Here is a 12,390-nt window from a genome sequence, read left to right as displayed (position 1 = left end):
GCTGCCAAGCTGTCTGGAAGCCCAGCCCCTACCCATCCCCACCTTGCCATAGCCCTTCCCCTCCTCCTAAGACCCAATTTCTCAGGCCTCCTTCAGGCAGGCACAAGACTGTAATTACCCACACACTTGAGCAGGAAGCTCTGTGCTAGGTACCCTGCCCCATCTCCATGTAGCTCACCCACCTAGAAATAGTGACAGTGAAATTGACCATTTGTTGAATACCTATTGTATTTCAGACACATTACTTATAAGATCTCTAATTTCATCACAACCCTTACAGAGGAAGTTTTATCACTATTTTGCAGAGAAGGACACAGAAGAAGGAAAGCTTAGAAACTTGCCCAAGGTATGCACTTAAAAAGCAGTACCACAAAAGCTCATGTCCCCTCTCCAGCCTATCCTTGACCACAGACCCCCAGTTCTGTTCCCAAAGACCTATCATTACCTTTCAGAGACCAACTTCCCCTAGAGATCCCCAGGAGTTAAAACCTGGGCCCCTGTGAGGGCCAGCTGAGTCCAGAAGACCTGTGGGGCCTTCTCCAGCCCTGCTTTAGTGATCTGGGGTTGGGATGGGGGGACAGAGGGGAGGCAGGAAGTAATTGTCCCTAGAGCCCTCAACGCTCATCCTGGAAGACCCCCATCACTTCTCATGACCCCATTTCAGTACCCTAAAGTCCATCCTGCCTCCCATGGTGCTGCCCACCAAGGGGACAGGGTGAAACTTGATTGTGGGGTAACATTTGTCACCAAAACTGATTTTCATAACTCTTAACCCTCTTCAGAGAGCTTTCAGTTGCCCAGATAGCAGAGAAAATATAGAAAATAAAGGCAGGCCAGGGACCAGCCTGTATCTTCAGCCCCTCCCCCTGCCCTCAACCAGTGTGGTCACAGTCCAGGGACCTAAGATCTCAACCCTGGGAAGAAAAGTACTCAAGAAGGGGAGGAGAGGCAATGAAAGGACAGAAACCATGGTTTTAGGATGATGTAGTCCAGCACAGGAGACTGAGAAGGGAGGGGACAGGAATGAGGTGTTACCACAGACCAAAAGTGAGGATGGCACCTGAAGACTTCGGGCCTTGACTGTGTCTGGAGAACATCTAGCAAAAAGAGGGAAGGAATGATCCAGAAGCACCTTTTTCCCAGTTCAGTCCCAGGAATGCGTGTGTGGTGAGGGGAGGGTATGTTCTGTGATCTTTTCCAAGTCACCATTGTTTGAACCCCCTGGGCTGAGCCCAAATTGGAACCTGGTAATGGCAACTGGACAGGCAATGAGCCAGATGGCTGGGACAGGGCTTCATGGGACCGTGGTGCTGAGAGTTCTGCCTCACCTCGCCCACCAGTGAGTCACCTAAGCCAGGCCAAGCTCTGAAGCCTAAGCTCTTCTCCTCTGCCCCCCACACATCTGGGACCCAGCTTGAGGAGAGAGGACTAGAGAAGAACATTAGGGTTCCCTGCATGGAGAAGGGAGGGGTGGGAGAAAGGGAGGGATGACTCCATCTGAGATGGCCTCCAAATTCCACCCCAAGATTGGTTTTCCTTGCCACCAGAGCCTCTACCTCCATACCCTCCCAACTCCATCCCTGATCCTGACCTCATTACTCCCGTCAGGCCCCATCTCTATCCACCAGCTCATCCTTCCCCCAAGAGTTCTCAAATCACCCCCATTATCTGCAACTGAGTCCCAGAGCTTCCATCACTACCTCCCAGACCGGATCTCTTCCAGTCTCTAAATGCACCCACCACTGCCCTCCGAGAACCTATTCCTACCCCCAGCCTCCCAGACTCCATTCCCACCCATCCGCAACCCATCATCCTTCCTCCTAAGGTGCTCTGCTTTGAGCAGAGAGGTGAGAATTGATCTTCATTAACATTCTATCACTCTAAGTGGACTTACCTAGCTGTTCCCTGTTTAGAAAGAACCTAGTCATTCAGAGGGCTGAGGAAATAACCAAAACATATCCTAGGAGGTAATCAGCCTATGTCTCCAGCCTCTTTCCCTCTGCCCTCAGCTGCCTACACACTTAGAAATAGAGTCCTAGGTGACAGGACCTGAGCTTTTAAACAGAAAACCAGGGAATCTCCAAGCCCACCAGAGAATCTAAGCCTGTCTATTCCTCACACATATATATGTAAACAGAGTTATACATACATACATATATACATGCACACACAATCCTGTAAACATAAATGTATATAATTAATTCACATGCACATCTTAGAATAGAATGTAAGGGGACTTCCCTGGTGGCACAGCGGTTAAGAATCCACCTGCCAATGCAAGGGACACGGGTTCGAGCCCTGGTCCAGGAAGATCTCACATGCCGTGGAGCAACTAAGCCCGTGCGCCACAACTACTGAGCCTGCGCTCTAGAGCTCACGAGTCACAACTACTGAGCCCACGTGCCACAACCACTGAAGCCCGCGTGCCTACAGCCTGTGCTCTGCAACAAGAGAAGCCACTGCAATGAGAAGCCCGTGCACCACAACGAAGAGGAGCCCTCGCTCGCCGCAACTAGAGAAAGCCCGCGTGCAGCAACGAAGAGCCAACGCAGCCAAAAATAACATAAATAAAATAAATTTTTTAAAAAAGAGGGCTTCCCTGGTGGCGCAGTGGTTGAGAGTCCGCCTGCCGATGCAGGGGACACGGGTTCGTGCCCCGGTCCGGGAAGATCCCACATGCCACGGAGCGCCTGGGCCCGTGAGCCATGGCCGCTGAGCCTGCACGTCCAGAGCCTGTGCTCCGCAACAGGAGAGGCCACAACAGTGAGAGGCCCGCGTACCACAAAAAAAAAAAAAAAAAAAGAAATATTTGTTGAAAGAAAGGCAAATAATAGAACATGTACTTGCAAATAAATGTATACATACAGCTATATACACATATAACAACACATCCATATATACAGTTCTTATGTACACACACACATATATGCACCTACATGGTTATCTACATACATATATCTGCATGTAGATAATCGACATACATAACATATTGCGATGTACATACATATATACATACATGTACACAGTGCATGTAGACACATATACACACATAAATAGTATGAACATATTATAGATATCACATATATACTACATATACATGTGCACCTTCACATACATATATGAATACAAATCAAGCACTTTTTTACTCAATTTTTTCCAGTCAATTTAACTGTCTCAAGACCCTAAGCCCAGGTTTGGCTGCTACAACCAGAAATAACCACCAGATGGCACACTTTCACCACTTCTTGTTCTCCCAAGTGTTGCCAGAGGTGTCGCCAGACATGTCTCTCTCCGCCTAGGCGCAAAGCTTGCAGAGCCGGTGTACCCCAGGCACTGCCCTGTCCACTACTTACAAGACTGATGGGCTTGTCCTTGGTGCCCAAAGCCTGCAATCTCTGCCCTCTCTGAAATCAGATCCATCCTCTTGGGCCTCCAGGCTTCTGTTGGAGAAGTGGACTCCCCTTTGGGGCTCCAGCTCTGCTCAGCCCTCAAATCCACACACACATACACACACGCCATTCACCAGAGCTAGCAGTTGGGCTTCACCTGGGCTCCCTCGACTCAGACCAGCGCGGCTCAAGGACCCTCCCTTGAAGCCTTCGAACTAACAACGAGCAACGGGCTTCAGTGGCCCTATTCCCCATAATGGCCCAAGGAGTGAGTCGGGGTCATTTGGACACTTGTAGCACCTACACACCGGTACACACAGCCCCCTTTGGCGGCTTACTCCCCACATCCAGCCTGGGACGCCCAGCCGGGTCAGCCAAAAGCTGGGAGGAGAGTGGCTAGGCCCTGGGACTTAGTACCCTCAGCCTGGGAGCGGCTGGCCCCGGTTTAACCCTTCCTGCCCCGGTCCAGTCTTGACTTCAGGCCTCTGGTTCAGAGCTGGAAGGAAGCGCATTTGCTCATCTTAGGCAAACTACTTAAAATCCCGGAGATGGGGGAAGTAGGATGGGGCAGAGCCTCTCCTGCCTCCAGACCTAGACCACTGCGGGTCAGCTCCCCTGGAACCTCATACATCGGGTGTGAGCAACCTAGGACGAAAAACGCGAGGAAGGCTTGGAAACCCGTGGGGAGGCGAAGTCGGGAGTTCTGGCAGCAGCTCGGCTTCCCCCTCCACCTCCCCTCTCCTCCCCCGGGAGCGGCGGGAAATTATTTATTAAAACGCCGCCCGCGCTCTCATTTATTTGCAGAGAATAATCCTCGGCATTGCAGCGTGTTTATTAAACCTTTCCCGTCCCAGCAATTCTTTAATAATAAATCGCGTGTCACTTTCCAGCGACGTTATTAAAGCCGGTCCGCTGGAGCAGGTGTGGGCGGTGCACAGCAGGGGTTCCTCCTATTCAAGGCTGTGGGGCCTGAACCTGTAGCACCGCGCAGGGGGAAACTGAGGCTATAAGGAGGCTGCACCTGAACATCCTGTAAAGTCTGCAAAAGTGATGGAGGAGTACGGGTTCTGGGGGATGCGTGTGACCCTCTAGGATCGTGCGGAGCCTCTGCTCTGCAAGTGGGCGCGGTAGGATCGATGGGCCCGCCAGGGGGCGCCTTCGAGCCCAGCTGGCCGGGAGCCGCCAGCGAAGAACAAGTCAGGGGCGGATTCCCTGGCTGCTGCGGGACCCAGACCCCAGTCCCCTCTTTCAGCGCGGAGCAGACCTCCTTCTGGGCCGGACGCTGAACGGCCTGACCCTCCTGCCCCCACCATACTGCTCACATCCCTATCCCTACTTTCGCGGTCGACTTAGAATTCACCCCAAGTATCCAACCCGCTCGAGCTGTTGAGTGCTGCTCCTGGAAACGCCGGACTCCAGCCAGGACTCGGCAACGAGAGCTGTCCTCTGGCTTAGTCTCTGGACGAGTCCTGAGGTTCTGCGGGAGGGGCAGCCAAGCCCTTGGGTTGGGGTCTGGGCCACGCCCCTCCCAAGAGGCCGGGCTCCCTACGTTGGGCCCCAGAGGACAAGCTCAGACACCGAGTCAACTGCGACTTCTCCCGTCGTGTGGCGCCAGCCTTCGGGTGGAACCCAGGCGCGTAGGAGGCCTTCGACACCCACACACGGGGGTCTTGGCCTCGCCACCTTAAGCTTTCATTTTCTCCTTTAGTCAGTCAATAAACACTACGCCTCACCAGTGTCCCTGGGCTAGGTAAGGGGAGTGTGGAGAGAGATTTCGGGAGCAAAAGAGTACGGCTCTGTGAGGCACCTCCAGCCAGAGAAGACAAGTCACAGTTGGGGCAGACGAGAAAACAAGCTTACCATGATTTTGTCTGGGTTCGGCTGGGAAATGGGCGGCTTCATAGGGAAATCCTAGGGTGCGGCCGATACATGTGACCAAACTTCTCCCCTCCTCCATCCAGTTTATGCTTTCATACTGGGTCCTACCCACATAGATCTGGTTTCCCACTCTGCCTGGGGAGGGGACAGAGGGGCAGGCAATCTATCTCCAGACCAGCCCCAGTGGAGTGCAGACTGGGAGGATACCCTCCCTCCCGACCAGATGGCTCCAACCTTCCTGCCTGGGGCAGGGGGAGGCCCCAGCTCAAGCTTCCTCTACATCTGGCAGGCATGTGCTTAGAGAGCAGGACCTACAGCTTCTGGAAGCCAGAGTCCTACTACCCTGGGAGGCCTCCCAGAGAAATGCGGTCTCTGTGTGCAAATCTGCATGAAACATCTGTCTCAGTTTGTTCATAAATCTTTATTGCGTGCCTACTGTGCCTAGTCTTGTGCTAGGCATCGTCCAGTACAAAGTGGTATAATATATGGTACTGCCCTCATGGAGTTCCCAGAATGACAGGAAAATCAGACATGCCCAAATGCCCATCTTAGTGCACTGAGCTAAACCATGCTCCATCGTGCCTTCCTGGACAGCAGATGGCAAACAGCAAAGAGAATTGCAGTTAGTATGTGCAACTGGGACTTAGAGAGAGGGAAATTTTCTAGAAGGTGAGTTTCAAGAAAGGGTAGACTGAGGTTAGGCGAAGACTGGGGACTAGAAAAATAACAGCAGGAGCTGTGCAGAAGGGCAGTCAGGAGACTGGCTGAGCAGAGCTGGAGGGAGGGCTGCTGGAAAGAAGTGGAGGATCCTGGTGTCTGCACCCCCGTGTGTCAGCTCCACTCCTCCCCACCCCTACCCCCCACCCGCCACTCAGCCTAGAGACCAGCAGGCAGCTATTGCCTAATGCCTGGTTGGTCCACACAGGAGACTGTCCTGGCCAGAGCACCTCCTGCATGGGCCCCTCTGCATCCCACCTCCCCTAGTCTCTGCCTCTCTCCTTACCCTCCAACTTTTGTCTCTCCCACCACCATCACATCTCCCCTACTAAGGGCATTAAAGCAATCTGTGAAGGGGCCCTGCTCCCCCTTTCCAGATCTTTTCAAGAGCAGGGTTGAAAACTACCCCCACTCACCCACCCCCATGGGCCACGGCTCTGGACCTAGTAGTAATCCTCGGCCTCTTCACTCTCAGCCTCCTTCTCAGAAAACAGGTGCAGGAATGACAGCTGGGGGATGCCTGTGGAGTTCAGCTGGTCTGCAAACACATGGGGACAAAGGAGAGAGAACAGGAAAGAGGGCTGTCAGTGCCCATGTATCCCAGTCTGTGAGAAAGCCATGCTTGTGTGTGTACCCACATGCATATACACACATGGACACACATTCAAGGGCATGAATCCACCACCTTCCCCCAGCCCCCAGAGCTCAGGGCTCTCCCTTACCCAGTGTGAGCACTGTCAGGCTAGCTGGGGCCTCGACCTGGCCGAGGGCATTGCGGGCCAGGCAGCGGTAGATGCCCTCATCGCTAGGACGCACAGCCTGGATCTGCAGCCAGCCCGTCACCTCAAACCTCTGGGGTCCACCCCTAAACTGGAGCCAGGAGGAGTCAGCAGCATCGTTCTAGAGGGACGGTGGGCTGCCCCGGGGAGGCCTCTGCTCCCTGTCCCTACCTGCACAGAGATGTGGGGGTCATCCCCTGGCAGCTGAATGTCCAAGCCGTCCTTTCTCCACTCGATGGAAGCCATGGGGTAGGCAAACACTTCACAGCCAAAGATCACATCCTGCCCCGTCACGTTCCAAATGTCATATGGATGTGACACAATCTGGGGCTCTGGGGGTGGAGATAGGAGGCCTGAGAACAGGATGGCACATCCAGCCCAGCAAGGACCCCATATACAAACCATTTTGAATGTGTTTGTGAGGGAACACATATATGCTGAAGTAAATACACATCCATAAGCATGACATGACACATACACAAATGTAGCTGCAGGTACACACAAGGGTGGGAACACAGAGATGGAAATGCACAGGCAGACAAGATGCACAAACAAGTACAGAGACCCACACCTCAGCCTGGCAACCACACTCTGTCCCTGATTGCTCCCCTGTCCTCATTCCACCCTCTAGGCCCCTACCCTGCTGGACTTGTAAGCAACACCTCCCTCACCCACACCCTCCCCCTTCTCTAACCAGGTCCTGCTGCCAAAGGCCCGAAGATCAGCCCTTCCCCCACCCCACCTTGGTGGGGGGGGGGGCAGTCCACGTGGCAAAGGCAAGGACACTGAAATCAATCTGGGCAGCAGGCAGAAAGCCTGGGGTCGTGGGGAGACCCTCCCGCAGAGCGTTTACTTTCCCAGCAGCCCCAGCCAAGCCAGACCCCTCAAAGGGGCTCAGGAAGTGAAGGTTACTAGAGCTGCCAAAGAAAACTTGAGGCTTGAATAGCCCTCAGCCCGCTGGGATGGAGGAGGAGGAGCTAGAAGAGCCCCCCTGCTCCACTAAACCCTAAACGCAGAGGAAAGGGGAGCGCGGGCAGAGGTCCGGAGACTAGGTTAACTAAGCACTGGCTCTACGGAGCCGCCCAAACGAAACCTGATTGCATCTCACAGGAACCCAAGTTTCCCTGCCTGAATTCTCGTGGTCTGGGCAAAGTCTGAGAGTCTCTCTTCACTCTCTCAATTTTGAGGCCAAGCGTTGGCTATGTGCCTGCTCTCTCAGAGGGTTGGTCTCTGCCAGCCGGGTCTGGAGCTTTCACGCGCCCCAACGCACGCTGCTTATTGACAAAGCTCCGGACCCGCACCTTCAGGCGGTGGCTTCTGAGGACCAGCCCCGAGAGCAAACTCCTATAATGGACTCGAGGCCTCCCTGGCGTCATCTTTTTCGCTCAGCTGGCCAGAGACCAATGCCGTCGGGGACCGGGGTGCAACGCCTTGAGGAAACCCAAGTGCCGGGGGTCGGGGTCGTGGGCCGTGCGTACCCGATTCGCAGGGCCCGGGGTGCGCCACGGTGAGGTTGGCGTCCGGCCGAGCGCGGGCCGCCTCCTGCAGGCGGCAGATCTGAGCGTAGGTGCGGCCGTCGGAACCGCAGAGAGGGCGCTGCGAGCGGCAGGCACACAGTGGCTCGGGCACCTCTCCGCGGCTCAGGTCGCCACCAGCGTCCAACTGGCACTCAAGCTGCTCGCCGCAGCGCCCGTAGAAGTGGGCACTGGGGTCCAGGTCGCAGAGCTGGCCCTCGAGATTGGCGCATTCCCAGCAGCAGCCGCACGCGTCGCGCACACGGCCGGCCAGGCAGCCCCGCGGCGAGGCGCACTCTTCTGGCCGGCAGGGAGCGCAGCCCTCGCCCTCCGCCAGCAGCCGTAGCCAGCCGCGCCGCAGGTAATCGGGGCCTAGGGATGGCCGCGCGCCAGCCGGGGACGGCGTCCGCACCACCAGGAGTAGCAGCAGCAGCAGCAGCAGCACGGGCAGCGGCAAGGCAGCTGCGGGCGGCTGGGGCATGATTAGCTGGAAGCCTTGAGAGTACTAGGGGCTTCAGCGCGTGCGTGGCACCCTGCCGGGGATGGAAACCAGGTCAGGAGGTCAGAAGCAACCTCCTTGTCACTCGTACCAACTTGGACCCTAGCACTGCCCCCTCCCCTGCTACCTTGGAGTCAAGTGTCGAGGGGTCATCCAGTTACGCTGGGTGGTAATTGATTGGGCTGTTCTTGGGGGTTGGGGAGAGGTGAGAGGAGGGAGTGATAAAGCTCAAGCACACACGCGCACCACCACTACTACCACCACCACCACAAACCATCCAACTTCGAAGCTTCCTGCCCTAGAGGTGGGTGGGAATGGCTGGTCCCAGGAGGAAGGAGTTGTTAATAAGGGTGGAAAGGGGGTGGGGCGGGGGAGGGTGTGTGTGTTGGGGTGGGGGTGGGGTGATGCCCTGGGGCCCAGAGCGCTCACCTGGTGTCCGGGACTATGCCCCTCAGAGCAGCCGTGACTCCTGTCCGAAAAAGCAGGCAGTGGAAAGGAATCTGGTGGGCCCGCCAGCCACCTCTGCTCCGACTTGAGAATCTCTGACAGAGTCCACGGACTTGCACTCAGGGAGCAGCTCCTCCGCCCCCTCTCCCCGCCCCTCGACGTTGCATACCCCACCCCCTCCCCTAGTTCTGAAGCTGCCAATTTTTTTTTTTTTTTTTTTTTTTTTTTTTTTTTTTTTTGCGGTACGTGGGCCTCTCACTGCCGTGGCCTCTCCCGCTGCGGAGCACAGGCTCCGGACGCGCAGGCTCAGCGGCCATGGCTCACGGGCCCAGCCGCTCCGCGGCATGCGGGATCCTCCCAGACCGGGGCACGAACCCGTGTCTCCTGCATCAGCAGGCGGACTCTCAACCACTGCGCCACCAGGGAAGCCCTGAAGCTGCCAATTTTATGCAGCCGCACGGGACCCTCCTGGGCCACTTCCCCCTAGCCTGGTCCAAACTCACAGTAAGCACAGAACAGCAGTAACCGGACACCCAAGCTGGGAAAGGACTAGAGATGGGGTGGAGTGCGGGTTCGGAGTAGGGGATGGGAGAGTGGGGGGTAGCTGGGAAGTTAGAGTTGGTTGAAAGGCTAGGCACTGTCCCATCTGACTTTACAGTCCCATCCGCTAGAGCAGCTGCAAAATGACGAGGTAGGAATTCTTGTGCCAAGTCGGGCGCTCCTGCAGGGCAGAGCCAACCAACGTCGTCTCCCCGCAGCCCTGGGGCGATTGCAGGCTTGTCCACCCCACTTCCCCACCAAGTCGCGGACCAGAGACTCGGTGTTTACTTCTGCCTCCTCACATCTGGCCTCCTCCTCCCTCCCCACATCCGGCAGGTGCTTCAACCCGAGGAGGAGTCGGGTGATTATAGAGGTCCCAGCCGACCCGCGGCCGCTGTCGGAGAGGTGGGCGGGGCGCCTCCCCAGTGGGCAGCGCTCCAGGTCAGAATTACAGGTTATGGTTGCTAGGCCGGCAGGGCCAGAGGCATTCGGTCTCGCGGCCGCCACCGGCGCCACCGTGGCACTTTGGGCTGGGGGCGGGGAGGAGAACATTCCTGGAGGCCCGTCCTCCGTACCGGGGGTCTGCCAGGCCCCGCCCCGGCCTGCCCCCAGCGGCTTACAGAAACCGCGCTGCAGTCCAGTTTGTAGGGGACGGAGACGGAGCTTTGCAGCCAGGGAGGGGACGTTATTCAGTCAGGCTCGCTCCGGAAGGACCTGGCCCGGGGTGGACACCGCCCTCTCCATCAACCGCGAAGTTGGCGGCCGGGTCTCGGCCTCTGGACCGCCCAGGAGGACTGGCTCCGCATGCGCACCGGGTGCCGGGGGCGTCGAGCTCTCGGAAGCGGTCAGAGACTCTCTCTCCTGACCTGAACGCAGCCAAGCCCCTTCATTTAGGGGTTTCCTCGAAGGGCTCTACTGAGGTGAGCGTAGCCAGATACACAGTCACCCTGGTCTCTAAAACGCAGAAGAGTGAAGGGAAGTAAACTTCACGCGAGGTCTCGTAACTGTCGCGAGAATCAAAACAGGAAGGAAGTCTAGGAATTCAGAACAGGAAAAGCCCGCGGGTTTTAAACCAGAAAAAGAATGGGTGGAGCCCGGTAAGGCTGATAGCTGTGGGTAATTCCTTGTCCTTGGCCCTGGGGGGCAACTGAGAGTGTCGACCTGGGGCAAAAGTGAACTGTAAGAGAACTGCGGGAAGCCCTGAAAAAAAGGGGGGATGGGGGACTTGAAATTGCGGAGCTGACTAATGGAGCCACCCAAGGACAGGTCTCTGGCTCTGGTTTACAAAGTACCATGAGGGCTGAGATCGATGTCCGGGTTACAGAGCAGAAGCAGTCCGGGATCTCTTAATGAATTGTTACTGGCTTCTAAAACCAGGAGCCAATATTTAAATAACAAACTCCACAGATCTAGAAACTCTTCACTTACCCACCTTGTTGTAGCCGGTTGTTTACTTTCAGTCTCTGCTGTGCTCTTTGCGCCTGGTATTAGGAATTGTGACTAACTCACCACTGTATCTTGTGAACCTAGCCCCTCTTCTGGCAGCACAATAAATTGTCGGTAAATATTTGTGGATTAAATGTGAAAGACTTTTCCTGAGTGTAAAAGTCAAGTTTAACGTGGATTTTCGGAGTCGCTGACGAAGGCTGGATAGACAGGGAACGAGCGCCCTCTGGTGGTCTTGCGGTTCGTGACGAGAACAGGACCATGCATACAGTAGGCACCAAAGTTGTTGACTCTACAGGACATCTTCTTTTATTAAGTAAAGATTTGTTTCAGGAAAACTCCACATATTGTAAAAATACGTTTAGAAGGGAATTTTTTGCATAAGACACAATTTGAAAGTTTAGATACTTTCCCAGATCCCCATCATCTGACACTTTATCCACTAAGGCTCCAAAACACATTCAGTAACATCTATTCGCATCGTGAATAGTAAATAAATAAATAAATTTAATAAATTTGCATACTTATACTTTGAAAATGTTGACTCAGTTTGACCGGATCATGCAAAACTGTTGGGCCACAGGAAAAGGATTCTCTTAATTCAGATGATGTGACTACTGCAAGGAAAGAAGCCAGGTGGCAGCATCTTTTGCATCGGCATGAGGGAGACTAGATTCAGGTGAGGAGGGTGAAGTTAAAATTTGTTGAAGAACATAATCCTGCCTCTTTCCTCTCCTTACTCTTTCCTGTAGATATTTGTTCTGAAGAAGGAATGGGGTGTAGAATATAGTTTGCTTTCCACTGTGAACCATAGCCTGGAGTTCACGGTTATCATACGTTTACTTTCTTTCAGCCACTGACCCATGAGATAATTGTTAAATATAATGACAGAATGAAATGGGTCCTAGACAAATGAACAACATAAGATGAAACACAGCATAAAGGATCAGTTTGGTAAGAAATTACTTGGGAGGACCCTCACATTCTAACCTGTCACTTCTTGAACCCTATTTTGACACAACTAGTGAAAATTATAGGGTTGCAACTTTGGAAAAAGCAGAAGTGAAATAGATCGTCCAGACTGACCCGTTAGAAATGGATACAGAGGAATTGTGCTTCCAGTGAACATTAGAATCAGTTAAGTCAAAAAAGTTTGAACATAAATAATTAAGATGGAATAC

The 12,390-nt window shown here is 54.4% G+C and overlaps 1 protein-coding gene across 1 annotated transcript; it reads right to left on the bottom strand.

The window, feature by feature from the left end:
* Positions 1–6,427: 6,427 nt before the first annotated feature.
* On the bottom strand, positions 6,428–9,360 carry KAZALD1 (Kazal type serine peptidase inhibitor domain 1; the record flags this gene model as incomplete). Its single annotated transcript, XM_079714673.1, has 5 exons — positions 9,206–9,360; positions 8,242–8,810; positions 6,935–7,095; positions 6,707–6,854; positions 6,428–6,522 (listed from the first exon to the last, which is right to left on the bottom strand). The coding sequence occupies exons 2-5, from the start codon at positions 8,756–8,758 to the stop codon at positions 6,428–6,430; spliced, it is 921 nt and encodes a 306-aa protein (XP_079570799.1). The 5' UTR covers positions 8,759–8,810; positions 9,206–9,360.
* Between the last annotated feature and the right edge of the window lie 3,030 nt (positions 9,361–12,390).

The sequence above is a fragment of the Hyperoodon ampullatus genome (assembly GCF_949752795.1).
Source record: "Hyperoodon ampullatus genome assembly, chromosome: 1".
In the NCBI taxonomy this organism is placed as follows: domain Eukaryota; kingdom Metazoa; phylum Chordata; class Mammalia; order Artiodactyla; family Ziphiidae; genus Hyperoodon; species Hyperoodon ampullatus.
The sequence above is the reverse complement of the archived record's forward strand: the minus strand, read 5'-3'. Positions and strand labels throughout refer to the sequence as shown.